This window comes from Hylobates moloch, unplaced genomic scaffold (assembly GCF_009828535.3).
Source record: "Hylobates moloch isolate HMO894 unplaced genomic scaffold, HMol_V3 SCAFFOLD_17, whole genome shotgun sequence".
NCBI lineage: Eukaryota > Metazoa > Chordata > Mammalia > Primates > Hylobatidae > Hylobates > Hylobates moloch.
This window is the reverse complement of record NW_026652292.1, coordinates 79,574,976-79,590,811: the sequence shown is the minus strand read 5'-3', so window position 1 is coordinate 79,590,811 and position 15,836 is coordinate 79,574,976. Positions and strand designations below refer to the sequence as shown.

At 54.8% G+C, this 15,836-nt stretch overlaps 1 protein-coding gene across 4 annotated transcripts in view; it reads left to right on the top strand.

The window, feature by feature from the left end:
- Positions 1 to 15,836, top strand: part of ABLIM2 (actin binding LIM protein family member 2) — a 190,650-nt gene that overhangs the window by 103,069 nt on the left and 71,745 nt on the right. For all 4 annotated transcript variants that reach the window (XR_009210479.1, XR_009210478.1, XM_058430059.1 and 1 more), the window contains exons 8-9: positions 470 to 528; positions 9,361 to 9,438. Coding sequence is in view for 2 of the 4 variants with exons in the window: in XM_058430059.1 (XP_058286042.1) it covers positions 470 to 528; positions 9,361 to 9,438 (137 nt within the window). In the remaining 2 variants the exon portion in view is untranslated. The remainder of the gene's footprint in view (positions 1 to 469; positions 529 to 9,360; positions 9,439 to 15,836) is intronic.

The following is a 15,836-nucleotide window of genomic DNA, read 5'->3' as shown; positions in this document are numbered from 1 at the left end:
CCTCCTCCCCAAGGCTGGCTCCTACCCAGGTTGCAGCCCCAGCTATCTCTGCAGGTGGGCCCAGCCATTGCCCTCAACATGCACCCAGCCAATCCTACATCCTAGCCAGGAACTTGAAACCCCTTCAAATACTCCCTCCTCAGAGAAGAATCTTCCAGCTGTCCCCCAGGTTCCTCAAGACCCTATGCCTCCTCCTGTGGGAGCAGTTAGTGCACAGCAGCCATTTCCCTGTTTATTTCCTGCCTCAGTCCCACAACTGGGCTGTGAGCCCGTGGGCGTGGGGACTGTGATCTGGGTACCGCCTGCCCAGCACTAACTCCAGCACAGAGAGGATGCTCGGGGCCGCTTGGAGGATGGAGTCTGAGTGCACATCTGTGCATGGACCAGCTCCCTCCTCTGCATTTCCACACAGGCCCCTGCAACGTGGGAAATAACTCTAATCATTTCCCTGTTGGGAATTTGTCAACAGGTTCCTCCATCTGGCATCCGGCATGTCGACAAGCAGCCAGAACTGAAGACAGAAACAAGGTTGGTGGCATTTACTGGTGTCTCTGATGTACTCTTCACTGCTCCTGCACTCTCTTTGTACAGTTAAGAGGACACTGACCAGATTCTACAGGCTCATTGTCCAGTCCCACAGGCTGCAGGATGGGGGCAGCCAGGCTTAGGAGGTGGGGAGGGTAAACAGGTAGACTGGTGAGCAATAATACAGGTGGAATAAGGGCATCTTTGTTTTCTGTTGATATCACAGAATACCACAGGCTAGGTAATCTATTTAAAAAGAAGTTAATTCAGCTCATGATTCTGGAGGTGGGGAAATCCAAGAGCAGGGTGCGGCATCTGGTGAGAGCCGTCCCATGGCAGGAGGGGGAGAGGGGGCAAGAGCTTGTGAACAAAGAGGAAAAGGGGGCCAAACTCCCAAGATAACTAACCCACTCCCACAGTAATGGCATCAATCCATTCAGGAAGGCAGAGCCCTCATGAACAGTCACTTTCCAAAGGCCCCACCTCCAACACTGTCACAAGGGACACCAAGTTTCCAACACACGAATTTTGGAGTGCATATAGCAAAGAGGCATCTAAGAGGCTTTGTGGACTGGCCTGCTGACCTTTTCACTCATTTGATGAACTCCAATGGCCATGAAAATTTGAGAACAACTACAATGTTGGGGGGCCCAAATAGTCCCCAAGACCACCCTCACGTCTGTGAACCCCGAAAATTCGAGACAGGTCTCAATTAATTTAGAAAGTTTATTTTGCCAAGGTTAATGATGTGTACCCGTGACACAGCCTCAGGAGGTCCTGGTGATATGTGTCCAGGGTGGTCAGAGCACAGTTTGGTTTTATACATTTTAGGCAGACGCGAGACATCGATCAACGTATGCAAGATGAACGTTGGTTCAGTCTGGAAAGGTGGGAAAACTCGAAGCAAAGGCAGGATGACTCAAAGCATGGAGGGGGCTTCCAGGTCATAGGTAGAGAGGAGACAAGTGATTTCATTCTTTTGAGTTCTGAAAGGAGGCAATCAGATCTGCATTTATCTCAGTGAGCAGAGGAGTGACTTTGAATAGAATGGGAGGCAGGTTGGCCGCAAGCAGTTCCCAGCTGGACTTTTCCCTTTAGCTTAGTGATTTGGGGCAGTCCTTTAGTGGTCTGGGACCCGAGGGTGGTCTATGGCCCCATCCGGCTGCTGGTCCGGGGACCTGAGGGTACCCCTAAGGCCCACAGGTCAGGCTATGTCCTCATCCTGCTGTGGATCTCAGCAACCCCTGGCCTCCCACTTCCTCCCGAATGTGGAGTGTCCCGTAGGCCTCATCCAGTCCACCAAGCAGGCTACCTTCGGGGTCCTGAGTGACTCCGATGTCCTGTAGCGGCAGGTCTGGGCTCTTGTTTGATCAACTGTGCCTGCAAGGAACAAAGTGGGGCGTAGAGAGTGTCTGATGGGGTTCGGGACAGCATTCCGATGCAGGCCTGTCTGAGCGAAACTGCAGGATGCCCAGCATCTGGACCCTTCCTGGAAGGCCAGCTCCCCTGCTGGCCGGCTGAGCAGGCAGAGCTGGAGACCTGCACAGGGGCAGGCAGGGGCCCTGGCTTCCTACCTGTGTCCCTGATGCTCTCCTAGCGGCTCTGCTTTTGGCAGGGGAGGGGCCCTAGGGGAAGTCTGCCCTTTTTGCCTTCCACGGTAGCAGAAGAGTCGTGCAATGAAATCCCACAGTGAGCTTGGCCAGGATGGCAGCAGCTAGCTGGCACATTGTGAATTTCGTCGTCCTCTCAAATGGCTGCGGCAGTCCATTCTACAAGCTACCCTGAGGCTGCCCTGGTTCTCAGGGATGAGCAAGGCAGCAGCCCTTCCCTCAGCAAGCCATGGCGTGTGACTCCAAAGTGACCACAGGGCCTGCACCATTTGTGAGATCTTTCCATGCCCACCCAAGGCCTGTGGAAGGGACCTGAGTGAGGGAGCCTGTCATGCCAAGGCCACCAGACCACACTGTGGCTTGCATGTGTGCATAGGGACACCACCCTGTCTCCTGATGATGTAGCTTCAATGAGTGGAGGAACACCAGGGTCTTCGTCTCAAGTAGAATTAGAAAAAACAACATGGACACGTGGTGTAGCTTTAAAGAGCGGAGAGTTTAATAGGCAAGAAAGAAGAAAGGTAGAAGGAAGAGGCTCCCCAGTATAGAGAAAGCGCGGGGGTGCTCCAAAGCCAAGACAGGGAACCCCAAGTGGGGTGGATACCAGTCAGGTATATATACGGGCTTGAGGAGGCAGTGTCTGATTTGCATAGGGCTCAGGCAATTGGTTTGACCAGGCATGTCATTCATGTAGCCCATGAAAAAGCTGGCCCTCCTACCCTAGCCTTTTAATATGCAAATGCAGGGTGCCCTGACGTTCTACACACTTGGGGATATGTGGGGGCGGCCATGCTGCCAGGAACATGTGGGGCAAGGGCAAGAAGGCCACAGGAATCGCCGTGTTTGGGTGGACCCAGTTTCTAGTGGCCTGCATTTGCGTATCAAAGGGTGCCGGCCTGGCTCTAAGAGCTGCTTTGAAAACAAAAACTTCCCAAGGACCCCTTTTCCTTTCTATCTGCCTAAAATAATTTTTTTTTTTTTTTGAGACGGAGTCTCGCTCTGTCATCAGGCTGGAGTGCAGTGGCCAGTGGCGCGATCTCGGCTCACTGCAACCTCTGCCTCCCAGGTTCAAGCGATTCTTCAGCCTCAGCCTCCTAAGTAGCTGGGACTACAGGTGCCCGCCACCACGCCCAGCTAATTTTTGTATTTTTTTTTTTCAGGTATAGACGGGGTTTCATTATGTTAGCCAGGATGGTCTCGATCTCTTGACCTCGGGATCCGCCCGCCTCGGCCTCCCAAAGTGCTGGGATTACAGGCGTGAGCCACCGCGCCCGGCCCCTAAAGTAATTTATTAATAACTCCTACCACACTGAAACCGACCAGGGCTAGAAAAGGGAGCTCTGCGGCCACAGCCAGGACCCCTCAAGGGCGGGGTGGGGGGCGGTTGGCACCAGCTCCCAGGTTCTGGCCCCTGCTGTGGAGCTGGCCGTGGCACCTGCGGGAGGCCTGACTCTGGCCAGGCGGCGGCAGCAGCTTCACTGTCCGCACTGATGCCAGCCCGTGCTGACCTCCGGGTCACTGGCCTCGCGGGCGGGGGTCACTTAACCGCCGGATGCTGCCAGCAGAGGTGGAAGGAGTCCTTGTGCTCGGGGGCCTGTGCAGGCGTCCTTGTTTCCTGGGCTCTGTTTGCAGTTGCTTTTGAAGCAGTTATTTTTAACAGAGGGCTAGTTGGCCTCTAGCCAACACGGGGAGGCGGCGCAGGCTGAGAGCGGCCGGCCTCTTAGCGCCCAGTGCAGGGACTGGCGTGGCCCCCGGCCTAATGGTCTCCGTCCCATTGGAGCTAATTGTCCCAGAGGGCCTGGCACTTCCTGGCCTGGGGGTGGGAGGGAGAGCCCTTCTGCTCTGTGTTGTTCCGTCAAAAGGAGACAATATGCAGAAGGCAGGCAGGCCTGGCCAGCTCCTGGCGGCATCAACCTCACTCGTTTGTGGAAACCCGACACCCAGGTGGAAGTAGCTTCTCAATGCTACCTGCTAGTCCAGAGGAGAAATGACTCGCAGTCCTAGCCCCTCTGTGCCGGCTCCTGGGGGGCTCCAGGACCCTCACAGGAGCCTCCATCCCTGCCTCAGGGTTGCTCTTCAGCAAGAGGCCGACCCCGAGCACCCGGCCCCAGGCAGGGTTGCAGTAGGGAGGAGGGAGCACTCACTATTCTCTGCAGCCTGAAGGTGGCCCTGATCACGTGGCTGCCCCTTCTGCACCATGGGGATGGGAGCTCTTCCAGGACAAGGACCTGTCCACGGAAAGAGAGAAACTGTAAAATACTGGAAGAGATTCATTCTGAGTCAAATATGAGTGACCATGACACAGCCCTCATGTGACCCTGAGAACAGGCACGCAAGGTGTTTGGGGTGCAGCTTGATTTTATACATGTCAGGAAGACATGAGACATCAATCAGAATACATGTAAGATTGACAGTGGTTTGGTCCAGAAAGTGAGACAACTCAAAGCAGGGGCTTCCAAGTTATAGGTAGATTTTAAAACATTCTGATTGGCCGTGCGCAGTGGCTCACACCTGTAATCCCAGCACCTTGGGAGGCTGAGGTGGGTAGATCATTTGAGGTCAGGAGTTCGAGACCAGCCTGGCCAACATGGTGAAACCCGCTCTCTACCAAAAATGCAAAACTTAGCCAGGCATGGTGGCACGTGCCTGTAATCTCATCTATTCAGGTGGCTGAGGCACGAGAATCGCTTGAGACAGGAGGCAGAGGTTGCAGTGAGTCGAGATTGTGGCACTGCCCTCCAGCCTGGGCAACAGAGTAAGACCGTGTCTCAAAAAATAAAAATAAAATGTTCTGATTGGCAGTTGGATGAAAGAGTTAATATCTATAGAAAGGAATGTCTCTTTGTGGAGTCTAAGGTTTTGTCATGCAAATGAAGCTGCCAGGTAGCAGGCTTCAGAGAGAATAGACTGTAAATGTTTCTCATCAGACTTAAGGTCTGCGTTGATGTTAAACGCTGGTGGGATTTTCCTGAATTCCAAAGGGAGGCGAGCATAGTGAGGCATGTCTGAACCCTGCTTCCCATCATGGCCTGAACCAGTCTTTCAGGTTAACTTTGGGGTGCCCTGGCCAAGTGGATAGAGTCCATTGAGATGGCTGGGGTGCCCTGGCATTTAATTTTTGGTTTACAGACAGCATGTCAGACGTCCCTGGCATCTCGCCAGGGTGCTCAGCGGAGGTGAGAAGGATGTGGTCCTAGCTGCCCTGTTCCCAGTGCAAACACCCCCGCCTCGGGTATTTGATCATATGGTCACTCAACACACAAGCCACAAAGCACCTATTGTGTGTGCTCTGGGACTGAGCACTGTGAACATAGAGGTGAATAAGACCTGAGGGGTCCCTGCCCCCAAGGAGCCCCTGTCTGGTGGGGGAGACAGACGTGGATGGGCAGGCTCTGATGCGCAGGATGCTCAGAGGAGCCGTGACCGAGAGGGGCCCGGGCCCAGCTGGCGGTGGTCACAGGCGGCTTCCTGGAGCTGCGGCTGATGGCCCAGTCTGGTTCTGGCTCTGGGCGGTGTGTCTGAGGAGCCAGTGATCTTCAGGGGACTGAACGTGGGTTTCAGGACCCTGGGGTGGGAAGGGGGTGGCCCTGTGCCTGTGGTTAGCCCAAGGTAAGCCCCAAGAACGGTGAAGGTGGCCACAGGGACAGCTCAGCTCAGAGGGGTCCCTGCTCTGGCTGGGGGCTGGGTGACTTCGGTGGAGGAAGCCTAGACTGGCCAGGCTGGTCCTGTAGGTTGTGGGTTTCCAAGGTGGGTCTCCTTTGGACAAGTTAAGAGTGAGGCCTGCCCCGTGCACAGAGGCCTCAGTGGTGGCTACTGTGGGTGGGAGTCCAGGAGGAAGCTGGCGACTATGGGGGCCGTTGAGGAAGGAGGACACAGGCTTGTTGAGACCAAACGTGGGGCTGTTCTGGCTGAATGGGAGCGAGACGGTCCCAGCAATTCTCCGCGGTGGCCAAGGGCGGTAGAGCGAGGCTTGGCGTTGGAGTTCTGCTCTGCCTTCTCCCAGCTGTGTGACCTGGTGCAAGTCACTAGCCCTCTCTGAGCCTCAGCCCCTCGGCTTTCACGTGGAGATGAGAGGGGTCAGACCATGTGACCCTAATGGCAGGCCTCCCCAGTGACTGTTGAAGGACAGCTGCCTCCCTGGGGCCGGGCAAAGCTGGTGGGGGGGATTGGAGCCAGGTGAGCTCCCAGCCTTTCCATTTCTGTGGGTGTGAACAAGGCGCTTGTACTGGGGCCCGGGAGAACATATGGATATTGAGTTCCATTGCCAAGCACCTTTGTGCGATTGGAGTTGGGTAGGGAGAAAGCCAGAAAAAGCTCCAGCCTCCTCCCACTGGGGAAAATCAGGCCTACTCAGCTCCCTTCTGACTCCTCCCCACCCATCACAGAGCTGGGGACTGAGCCCAGAGAGGGGAATGGGACAGTGACCTGGCTGCCCCGCTTAGACCCCCCTCAAACATGCAGAGAGCAAACCTGGCCCCTGGCCCTGTGCTGAAACCCGCCAAGGCTCCCTCTCTCCCATTTGTACCAAGGCACAGTTGGAGGCTGTGAAGCATTCCCCAGGAGCCTGGGAGACTTTCTTGTGCTGCTGTTAGTGTGCTCGGCTTACGGGAATCTTTCTTCTAAAACACCCCATGTTCGTCTGCTTTGCAGAGAAGAGGGTTCTCTGTCAAGGTCATCTCCTGAGCCCACCTTGAGCTGAAATAATAGTGGGGAGAATTTTTCAGTGCTAAGCACCTCACGTGCCTCATCCCTGATCTAATCCTCAGAAACAGTCCCTCAGGGAGCTGTTGCCGGGGGATGGAGAAGGACACTGAGACGCAAAGGGTGTTTCAATGTATTCATATAAAATGTATGCAGCCACCATTTTGGCCTATAAAACATTCAACCTGGCCGAGGAACAGTGGGAACAGCAGATCCTATGTCACATACCTCAGAACTAGCTGTCTACTTTGCAAATAGCAGGTAGTGTTGGGCCATCCTGGGCATGACTGAGGACCCAGCCCCTGCCAGCCTGCAGAAATCCATGGTCTCGGGGGCAGGCAGACCCCAGAGTTGAAGCCCATCTGGTATGTAGCACCAGGGCTGAGGGAGGCCCAAGGAAGCTGGGCAGGCCTCATAGAGGAGAAGGAGGAGAAGGAGGAGGAAGAGGAAGAGGAGGAGGAGGAGCAGGAGGAGGAGGTGGCGGCAGAGGTGGCAGCAGCAGCTGCCAAGCTTAGGATATGAGGAGACACGGGGCGCGGAGAGGAACTGGGCTGGTTGAGCAGGGGCAAATGCAGAGGTGGCGGACAGGCGGTGGAGTGTCACGCCCACTCCCTCCTCTCCTTCCTTTCTAGATACAGAATCAAGTTTGCACTCAGGGTTGCCCAGGCGCCACCCGCATGCCTCACAGCGTTGTCCTCCCGCTGCTGCACGTGGCCTCACATCCGGCGCTGGTGTTGCCCATCCTCGCTGGTGTGCGCTGAGTGTAGGAGGCACTGGCTGTCACCCACGCCAGCCGCTGCACGATGCCCAGCCTGGGTCAGGCAGCTGGGGCTTCCCCGATCAAGGCACCCAGCCTGGGCAGCCTGCACGGCAGAAACCCACCTTCCCACAGCTCTGGAGCCCAAAAGGCCAAGGTCACAGGGTTAGCTGGGGTGGTTTCGCCCTCGTTGGCTCGTGGATGCTGCCTTCTCCCTGCGCCTCTACGTGGACTCCCTGTGTGTATCTGTGTCCTGATCTCTGCTCATAGAAACCCCAGGCATAACGGATTAGGGCTCATCCTAGCGACATTTTAAAAACCCTGTCTCCAAATACAGCCACATTCTGAGGTCCTGGGGGTTAGGATTCAACCTGCGAATGTGGACACAGATTGGCCCATCCACTGTGGTGCCTCCTGAGCTGCAGGCACCGCTGCATGGATGGACCCCTGAAATGGGTGGGACAGAATTGTTGGGGGTGGCAAGAAAAGGGTCTGCTCAGAAAATGAAAGGAGGGAGATGCAGTGGGGGCTGTGGTTAGGGTGGGCAACCATCGATGCAGCAGAGGACATGGGGGCTGTGGGGAGAGTGAGGGCTGAGCTCTTGGCTGCTGAGGGCTGGGGAGGCCTCTGTGGAGCGGGGCTCCTTTTGGACAGGGTGAATAGGAGACATGGGGAAGGTCAGGCAGGTGGCCCAGGAGTGAGGGCTGAACCAGGAGAGGGGTGTGCAGCTCCAGTGAGAGCTGAACCAGGAGAGGCCCCTGCCCTGTAGGTGGGGAGGGATAGCAGGTGCAGCCAGAGGTGTGGGGACCACAGAAGGAGCGTGTCCACAGGGCTGGAAGGGGCTGAGGTGGGGGGAGAGGCAGGACAGTCACAAAAACCTTCAGCCCAGGGGACACAGCAGGGTATGGTCCGAGAGGGAGGAGTGGCCCCAGACAGCAGCGAGCATGTAAGGAGGACACAGGTCCCAGGCGTGACGGCAGCAAAAAGGCCAGGACAAGCCCAGAGGTGCGGTGGGGAGAGTGGCTGCCAGGGGCCTCCGGGGGCCATGGGAGGGTCAGAGGGCATGGAGGACAGAACTGGGGGCCAAGCTAGAGAGGGTCTTTAGGGTGACCAAGATGGTCCCGTGTTCCCAGGAACCTGGGCCAGTGGACTAAGCTGCAGCAAGTCCCCATAATCCCGGTGGAAAATGACACCTCTGAGCATAACCGGAGCTTGCAGAACGGCTTGGCCTGTGCGTCACTCTGGTCCCGTGTGGCCCACCACGTCTGCCTGATGCTAGCTTTTCAGTCATTCATCTGAGCCTGTGTGTTTATTCTAAGAATTCCTTCAGCCCCAACTTTATTTATTTATTTATTTTTTTGAGATGGAGTCTCTCTTTGTCGCCCAGGCTGGAGTGCGGTGGGGCGATCTTGGTTCACTGAGTTCCACCTCCCGGGTTCAAGCGATTCTCCTGCCTCAGCCTCCTGAGTAGCTGGGATTACAGGCGCCTGACACTGTGCCCAGCTAATTTTTGTATTTTTAGTAGAGATGAGGTTTCACCATGTTGTTCAGGCTGATCTCAAACTCCTGACCTCAAGTGATCCACCCGCCTTGGCCTCCCAAAGTGCTGGGATTATAGGCGTGAACCGCCGTGCCCGGCCCAGCCCCAACTTTAAAGAAACACCCCAGTGCACTGGCATGGCTGCTGGAGTGGGACTCCTGACAATCGCCTCTGAAGTCCTCGAATGTTGGTACGTGCCTTCAATCTCTTCCTCTCTCCTTTCTCAGGAAACCAGAACTTCCTCAGAAAGCATCATCTCTGTCCCTGCTTCCAGCACCTCAGGGTCTCCGAGCCGTGTGATTTATGTAAGTCAGGGCCTTTTTATGGGGACGGCAGTGGGAGGGTGGAGAGAGAAGCGGGGCCCAGTGGCCGTGGCTGAGCCTGCCCCTAAGAGAGTTCCCGGAGAACTGTCATCTGGGGCCTGAGGTACGGCCATTGCTCTTGTCCCTGCTTTGGAGTGGAGGTCGATACAGACTTTATGAGTTTGACTCAAAACCTGAAACAGAGACGTGTTTGTTTGACCTGGCAATTCCCCTGGGAACCTGTCCCCAATTATCTGGTGACAAGATCCACACGGTGGTGTGTACACAGCTGTTGTTTATAGTGGGGCAGACACGTCACATCAATGGCCGACAGGGCTTGCCAGGCACCCAGGCGGGACCCTGCAGGTTTTGCAAATAACAGCACAGGTCTGTGTATATCAACACGCACGCGCTCCCAATGTGTTCCCTAAAAGAAGCAAGTTAAGGGTGATGTAAATTATGTGATCCCATTTTCGTTAAAGAGAGAGAGAGAGAGACAGTGTGTGTATGTGTGTGTGTGTCTGTGTGTGAGCCTCTCATGCTTCCATAATCACATACAAATATAAAAATGATTTAAAACATTTTAACAAGTTGTTACCAGAAATTTCCTCTGGGTGGTGGGATTTGAGATGGGAGATTATGGTTACTATTATTTGCTAATATTGCTTGTGTAAATACCAAAATTCCTTATCTAGGTGAGGACCCCCAGGCGCCAGGTGAGGGATGGCTTATGCGGTGGTGGCCAGGGGCCATCCAGGACTGCCATGGAGGCTGCCCCTGCACCGGAACCCAGCACTGGAATGGCTGGTGACTGGGACAAGCCCCTTCTCCCCTCCCCATCCCCACCAGGCCAGGACCTGGGTTCTTTATGCCTCAGCAGAGGCTGGATCTGCTGGGTTTCCAGGCTCCGGAACTTTGAGACAATTTATTGGATCCGCTCTCTGCTGTGCTTCTTTTCCGCCCTCCTCTCTTGTAGTGGTTGGACACAGGGTCCTTCCTGATCTTAATCCTGACAGTGCCACTGAGGGGTGCACGAGTCCTCAGTTACCATGACACACTGCTGGCCTGGAGGGTGAGTGGCACTGTGGCGCTTGGGATATGTACTCCGAAGCTTAGGCGGGCACGTGAAGGCACCGGGTTGGCTGCGTGCCCTGGGCGAGGTGCCACCTGCCTGGAGCCTCTGGGAGCACCTCAGTAAGCCACGGAGATCCCCGGGCACCTTCGGTCCAGGGCTCACCAAGGCGCTGCCTGGGTGGCAGTGAGCACAGCGCCTGCTCAGAAGAAGGCTGTGGGAGACACTCGCTGCCGTTACCGTTACCATCATCTGTGTCAGCCTCCTGGGGGCTTGAACAACAGAAATAAATTGTCTCAAAGTTCCAGAGCCTGGGAACCCAGGATCAAGGAGTCGGCAGGGTTGGTTTCCCCGTCCCTGGCCCGCAGGCGGCTGTCCTCTCCTCTCATCCTCACGGGTCATCTGTGTGCATCCAGATCCTGATTTCTTCCCATAAGGACACCAGGCAGATTGGATTGGACCCACCCTAACGGCCTCATTTTAACTCGATGACATCTCTTAAGGCCCTGCCTCCAAATGCAGTCACATTCTGAGGTCCTGAGTGTTAGGACTTTACTGACATAGGAATTTGGGGAGACACAGTTCAATCCATAATACCATCATCATCCTCATGAATAATGATTATGACAATTATGTGAATGAGATCATGTTTTTGTAGGGGCAAAAAGCTATGATCTGTTTCCTCACCTGTTGAAAGGGTCACGGCTGACACTCCTATAACAATAGACAAGTTAACAAGAGAAAAGCATGACAGATGTATTTAATCAAAGTTTTAGGTGACACAGGAGCCTTCAGAAATGAAGGTCCAAAGACCCAGGGAGGGCTGTCCTTTTTAATTTTGGTTTTGAAACAAGGTCTCGCTCTGTCACCCAGGCTGGAGTGCAGTGGTGAGATCATGGCTCACGGCAGCCTCAACCTCCCGGGGCTCAGGCGATCCTCCCACCTCAGCGTCCCGAGTAGCTGGGACTACAGGCATGCACCATCACACCTGGCTAATTTTTGTGTTTTTTGTTGAGATGAGGTCTTTTTATGTTGCCCGGGCTCGTCTTGAACTCCTGGCCTCAAGCAATCCACCTGCCTCGGCCTCCCAAAGTGCTAGGATTATAGGTGTGAGACACCACACCTGGCCAACACTGTTCTTTTTTTTTTTTTTTTTTTGAGATGGAGTTTTGCTTTTGTTGCCCAGGCTGGAGTGCCATGGCTTGATCTCAGCTCACTGCAACCTCCACCCCCTGGGTTCAAGCGATTCTCCTGCCTCAGCCTCTCGAGTAGCTAGGATTATAGACATGCGCCACCATGCCCAGATGATTTTGCATTTTTGGTAGAGATGAGGTTTCTCCATGTTGTTCAGGCTGGTCTCAAACTCCTGACCTCAGGTGATCCACTCGCCTGGCCTCCCACAGTGCTGGGGTTACAGGTGTGAGCCACCGCACCTGGCCTATTTTTATGCTTAGATTGGATGATAACTGGACGGCCATGTAGAAATGTGATTGGACAAAAAGTATGTGATCTGATGGGAGTAGACTGAGTGGGGAAACAGCAGGGCCGTCCGCTCAGATGCTTCTTGACCTCTCTGGGGAGCCCTTCTTCCTCCAGGTATAGGGCGGGGGGTCTTAGGACCCACTCTCAGGCGAGCGAGGTCAGAGAATGTCTCCCTGGCCAGGTCATGCACAGAATGAGGGAAAGGTTAGACTCATGTTTCTAGGCTTCATGGCTGGCTTTGGGGAGGAGCTTCTAGTTTCTATGACCCGCCTTGGGGAAGAGGAACTCTGGTTTCTATGGCTCACTTCAGTGGGGGCGGGAAGGAAGAGGGTGAGAGACAGGAGGGCAGGAGGCGATCAGAGAGACCCTGCTTCCCAAGGCCTTCCACTCTCCCTTAGGTCAAAGTCCTCAGCATGCTGTGGCTCTGTACTTTGGGGTATTATTTTCTGAGCCCCAACATTTGCAAAGCCACTCGGCATCCTGCCTGGTGCCTGGTAAGCGCTCATTCATGGTAGTTGTTGTTGTTGTTGTTGTTGTTGTTGTTGTTGTTGGAACCTGCATGGCACATAGTAACTGCTCATTAAATATGAGCTCGTTTTTTGTTTTTTTTTTTTTTAACAAACTGGCATTTGCAAGTGGAGTGGTAGTCACTGTGTGTGTGTGCAGCAAGCAGTGACAGTGGCCTCTGTTGTCATGGTCACACTTTCAAGGCAGAGCTGGGCTTGGAGCCCACAGGTCTCCGTGACTCCAAGGCTTGGGTTTTTTCCAGGAGACCCCGCTGCTCAGTGCTGTAAACAGCCGGGGTGGCTCCTTTCTTCTTGCATCAGGCAGTTACAAGCATGGGCGAGCACAAGCTCCCAGTGGAGCCCTGGGGACCCAGCCACGATCAGGCCAGATGGCATCCCTGTTCTGGGTAGGGGAAGGGGTTCCCATCCACAGGAGAGATCAGGGCAGACCCAAGGGCGGGTTTCAGGTGGGACGCCTGCCAAAGGATGTTGGTGGGCGAAGAATTTCTGCACCAGTGGGGCGTGCACTTGACCCAGGTCAACTGCAGCCTGGTGCACTGCGTCTCAGCTTTGATGGACTTCCTGCTCTGCCAGGTAGGTGTGCTCACAATTCCAGTTTTAAACAGAAGGCCTCGAACAAATTAATCCAGTCTCCCGGCTCTTAGTTTGACACAAGAGAGAATGCGTGGGGTGCCATGCTGCCTCCTCTTGGCCTCAGAGCTGCCCAGGGACCTGCCATCAGTGTGCCCACGTCGCTGATGCCACTCTGAGACATGAGCTGACTTTGCAGCCTCTAAGTGGTGGAGCCACAATGCAAGGACACGTGCTCCCAATTCTGACACGTGCTCCAAGTACCATGGTCAGCACCCAGCCTGGCCGCATCCCAGCCCTCCCAGGGGCCAGACAGGCCAGAAGCCCAAGCAGCCTCACTTTCTCTCCCACCTTGGGGTTGGTGCCACGCGAGTGGGCACTGCACACAGTCCGGCTCTTCACCAGGATGATGTGATCTGCCTTATCCCCGGTTTCTGCCCTGCTCTTCTTTTCTTTTCTTTTTTTTTTTTTTTTTTGAGACGGAGTCTCCTCTGCTGCCCAGGCTGGAGTGCAGTGGCACGATCTTGGCTCACTGCAACCTCCACCTCCCAATTTCAAGCGATTCTCCTGCCTCAGCCTCCCAAGTCGCTGGGATTACAGGCACATGCCACCATGCCTGGCTAACTTTTGTATTTTTAGTAGAGGGGTCTCACCGTGTTGGCCAGGCTGGTCTCAAACTCCTGGCCTCAGGCGACCCACCTGCCTTGGGCCCCCAAAGTGCTGGAAGTACAGGTGTGAGCCACCACGCCTGGCCACCCTGTTTTTCATCTCACCTCTGTTGGTGTCTGTCATCAACCTACTGTGTGCCTGGCCCCCTGCTCTGTGCTGAGTCCGTCTCAGAAAGGGGCCATTCCGTGTCCCCATCGGGTGTTTTGCAGTTTGCAGCTGCCCAGCCCTGCCTGCTGTGGGTGGTTGTTAAATGCAACATCCCCTTCCTTCACCGTCAGGAAGAGACCGGCTCCCCCTGCCATTCACGTGCACAGGAGTGGACCAGAGCCCACCGAGTGGCTGCATCTCCTCCATGGACTGTGAGGGCTTGGCAGGCAGGGGCTGCGCCTCGTTCATCTTAGTTTCCAGGATAAAATGTACACACGGTAGACCCTCCCTAAACCGTGGGGCTTTTGGACATCACCTATTTTACTGCTGTTTTCTTTCTTCCAAAAGCAGTCTGCATTTATTTTAAAAAACAGTAATCAGCACACCAGAGAAAATTAAAGCATTTACATCCTGCCAGCCACAGTGGCCTTGCCGATGCTTCTGAGGCACCCTTCAGGTCTCGCTTCTGTGTGTGTGTAATTTTTATAACATGGGGTCACACTGAACATATTATTTTGTAACCTTTATTTCAACATGGCAATAGTGCAGAGTATAAAGGCAACGTTCTTCCATTCTGTGTGATCATTGACTGGATTATATGGTAATGATACCGTCGTAGGTGGCCATATTAGTGTGTATTATGCCGGGTGGAGAGTGGGAAGGAAGAAGGCAAAGAGGAAAAACCCTCTACACACACACTCCAGAGGCCTTCCGCCAATTAGAGAGTGCAGCCCGTTGTCATGGCAACCACCCAAGGACTTGGCGTGGGGGAAGTGGATCTGCAAGGCCACTTGGCAACCTGTCTGGGGGGTCGGGCAGGGGCTGTTGGCATCCTGCAGGCTGCCCTCTCTGACCCCTGCTGTCAGGGCCAAGTGGTTCAGGGAAGCCTGAGGAAGGCCGGGAACTAACCCAGGGCAAGGCGGTCCCCTATGCTGTGGGGCTGGACAGGTGAATGATGTGATCATCGCTGCTGGGAGGGGACGGAGGTGGGGTAGGGAGGATGCAAAACACACCTCTCCAGGCATCTGGCTGAGAGTTCACCTGACTTTTACAAATGCTTGATTGGCTTTTGTTCAATTCACAAGCCTGCTGTCAACCTCACAGCTGGGCAAGGGACTCAGTGATGAATCCTGGGCCTCCAGGAGCCACTGTCTTGAGGGGATAAGGGACAACTCAACAGATGAAGATCAACACTAACTTGTTGCAGGGGGGTGGGGAAGGAAGCCTCGAGGACGGGCCTTCACTGAGTCTGGAAGGACCAGAGGCAGACCTTAGGGAAGAGGTGTGGGAAGGGCACATCCCAGAGAGGGAACAGCGGGTGCAAAGCCCCCAGGCTGTGTGTGACTGGGAGCTGTAAGGACTTGAGTGCCAAGTGGCATGGATAATTGGGTAAACAAGCGTCAGAGTTCCAATTTCCCGGAAGGCAGAGGGGAGCTGCTGAAAATCCTGCAGGATCAGATCTCGTGATTACAAATGGCTGGCTCGGGATTGGATCTCCGGTCTTTTGAACCCTGCCCCGGGCTCCAAAGGGGCAGCCAGAGGTCTGAGATATCAGAACTTCTTTCTCTTCATGCAAATCACAAATGGCAGGGTTCACCCCAAGACCTAATGTCTCAGGAGAACCCTCAAGCCTGGTGATCAGGGAAGACTTTGTGGAGGAGGTGGGCTGGGGACTAACAGATCCTGAAGGATACAGGAAAGCTGGAGTAGGGGGCTGAACCTGGCACACCTGGGGACATGGGGAAGAGACAGCTTAGGGTGAAGCTGCCAGGAACAGGAAGGCCAAGTTTGGGGGCCATAATGAGGGCTTGCATTGTCCAGCCGAGGAGGGGGCTCCCGGAGGGTTTGAGCTGAGAACACTGGGATGCATCTGGGCCTGAGAGGCATTCCCCCCAGGCAGTGAGGCCTGGAAATGGGAGAGCTGTGGTGGGGAG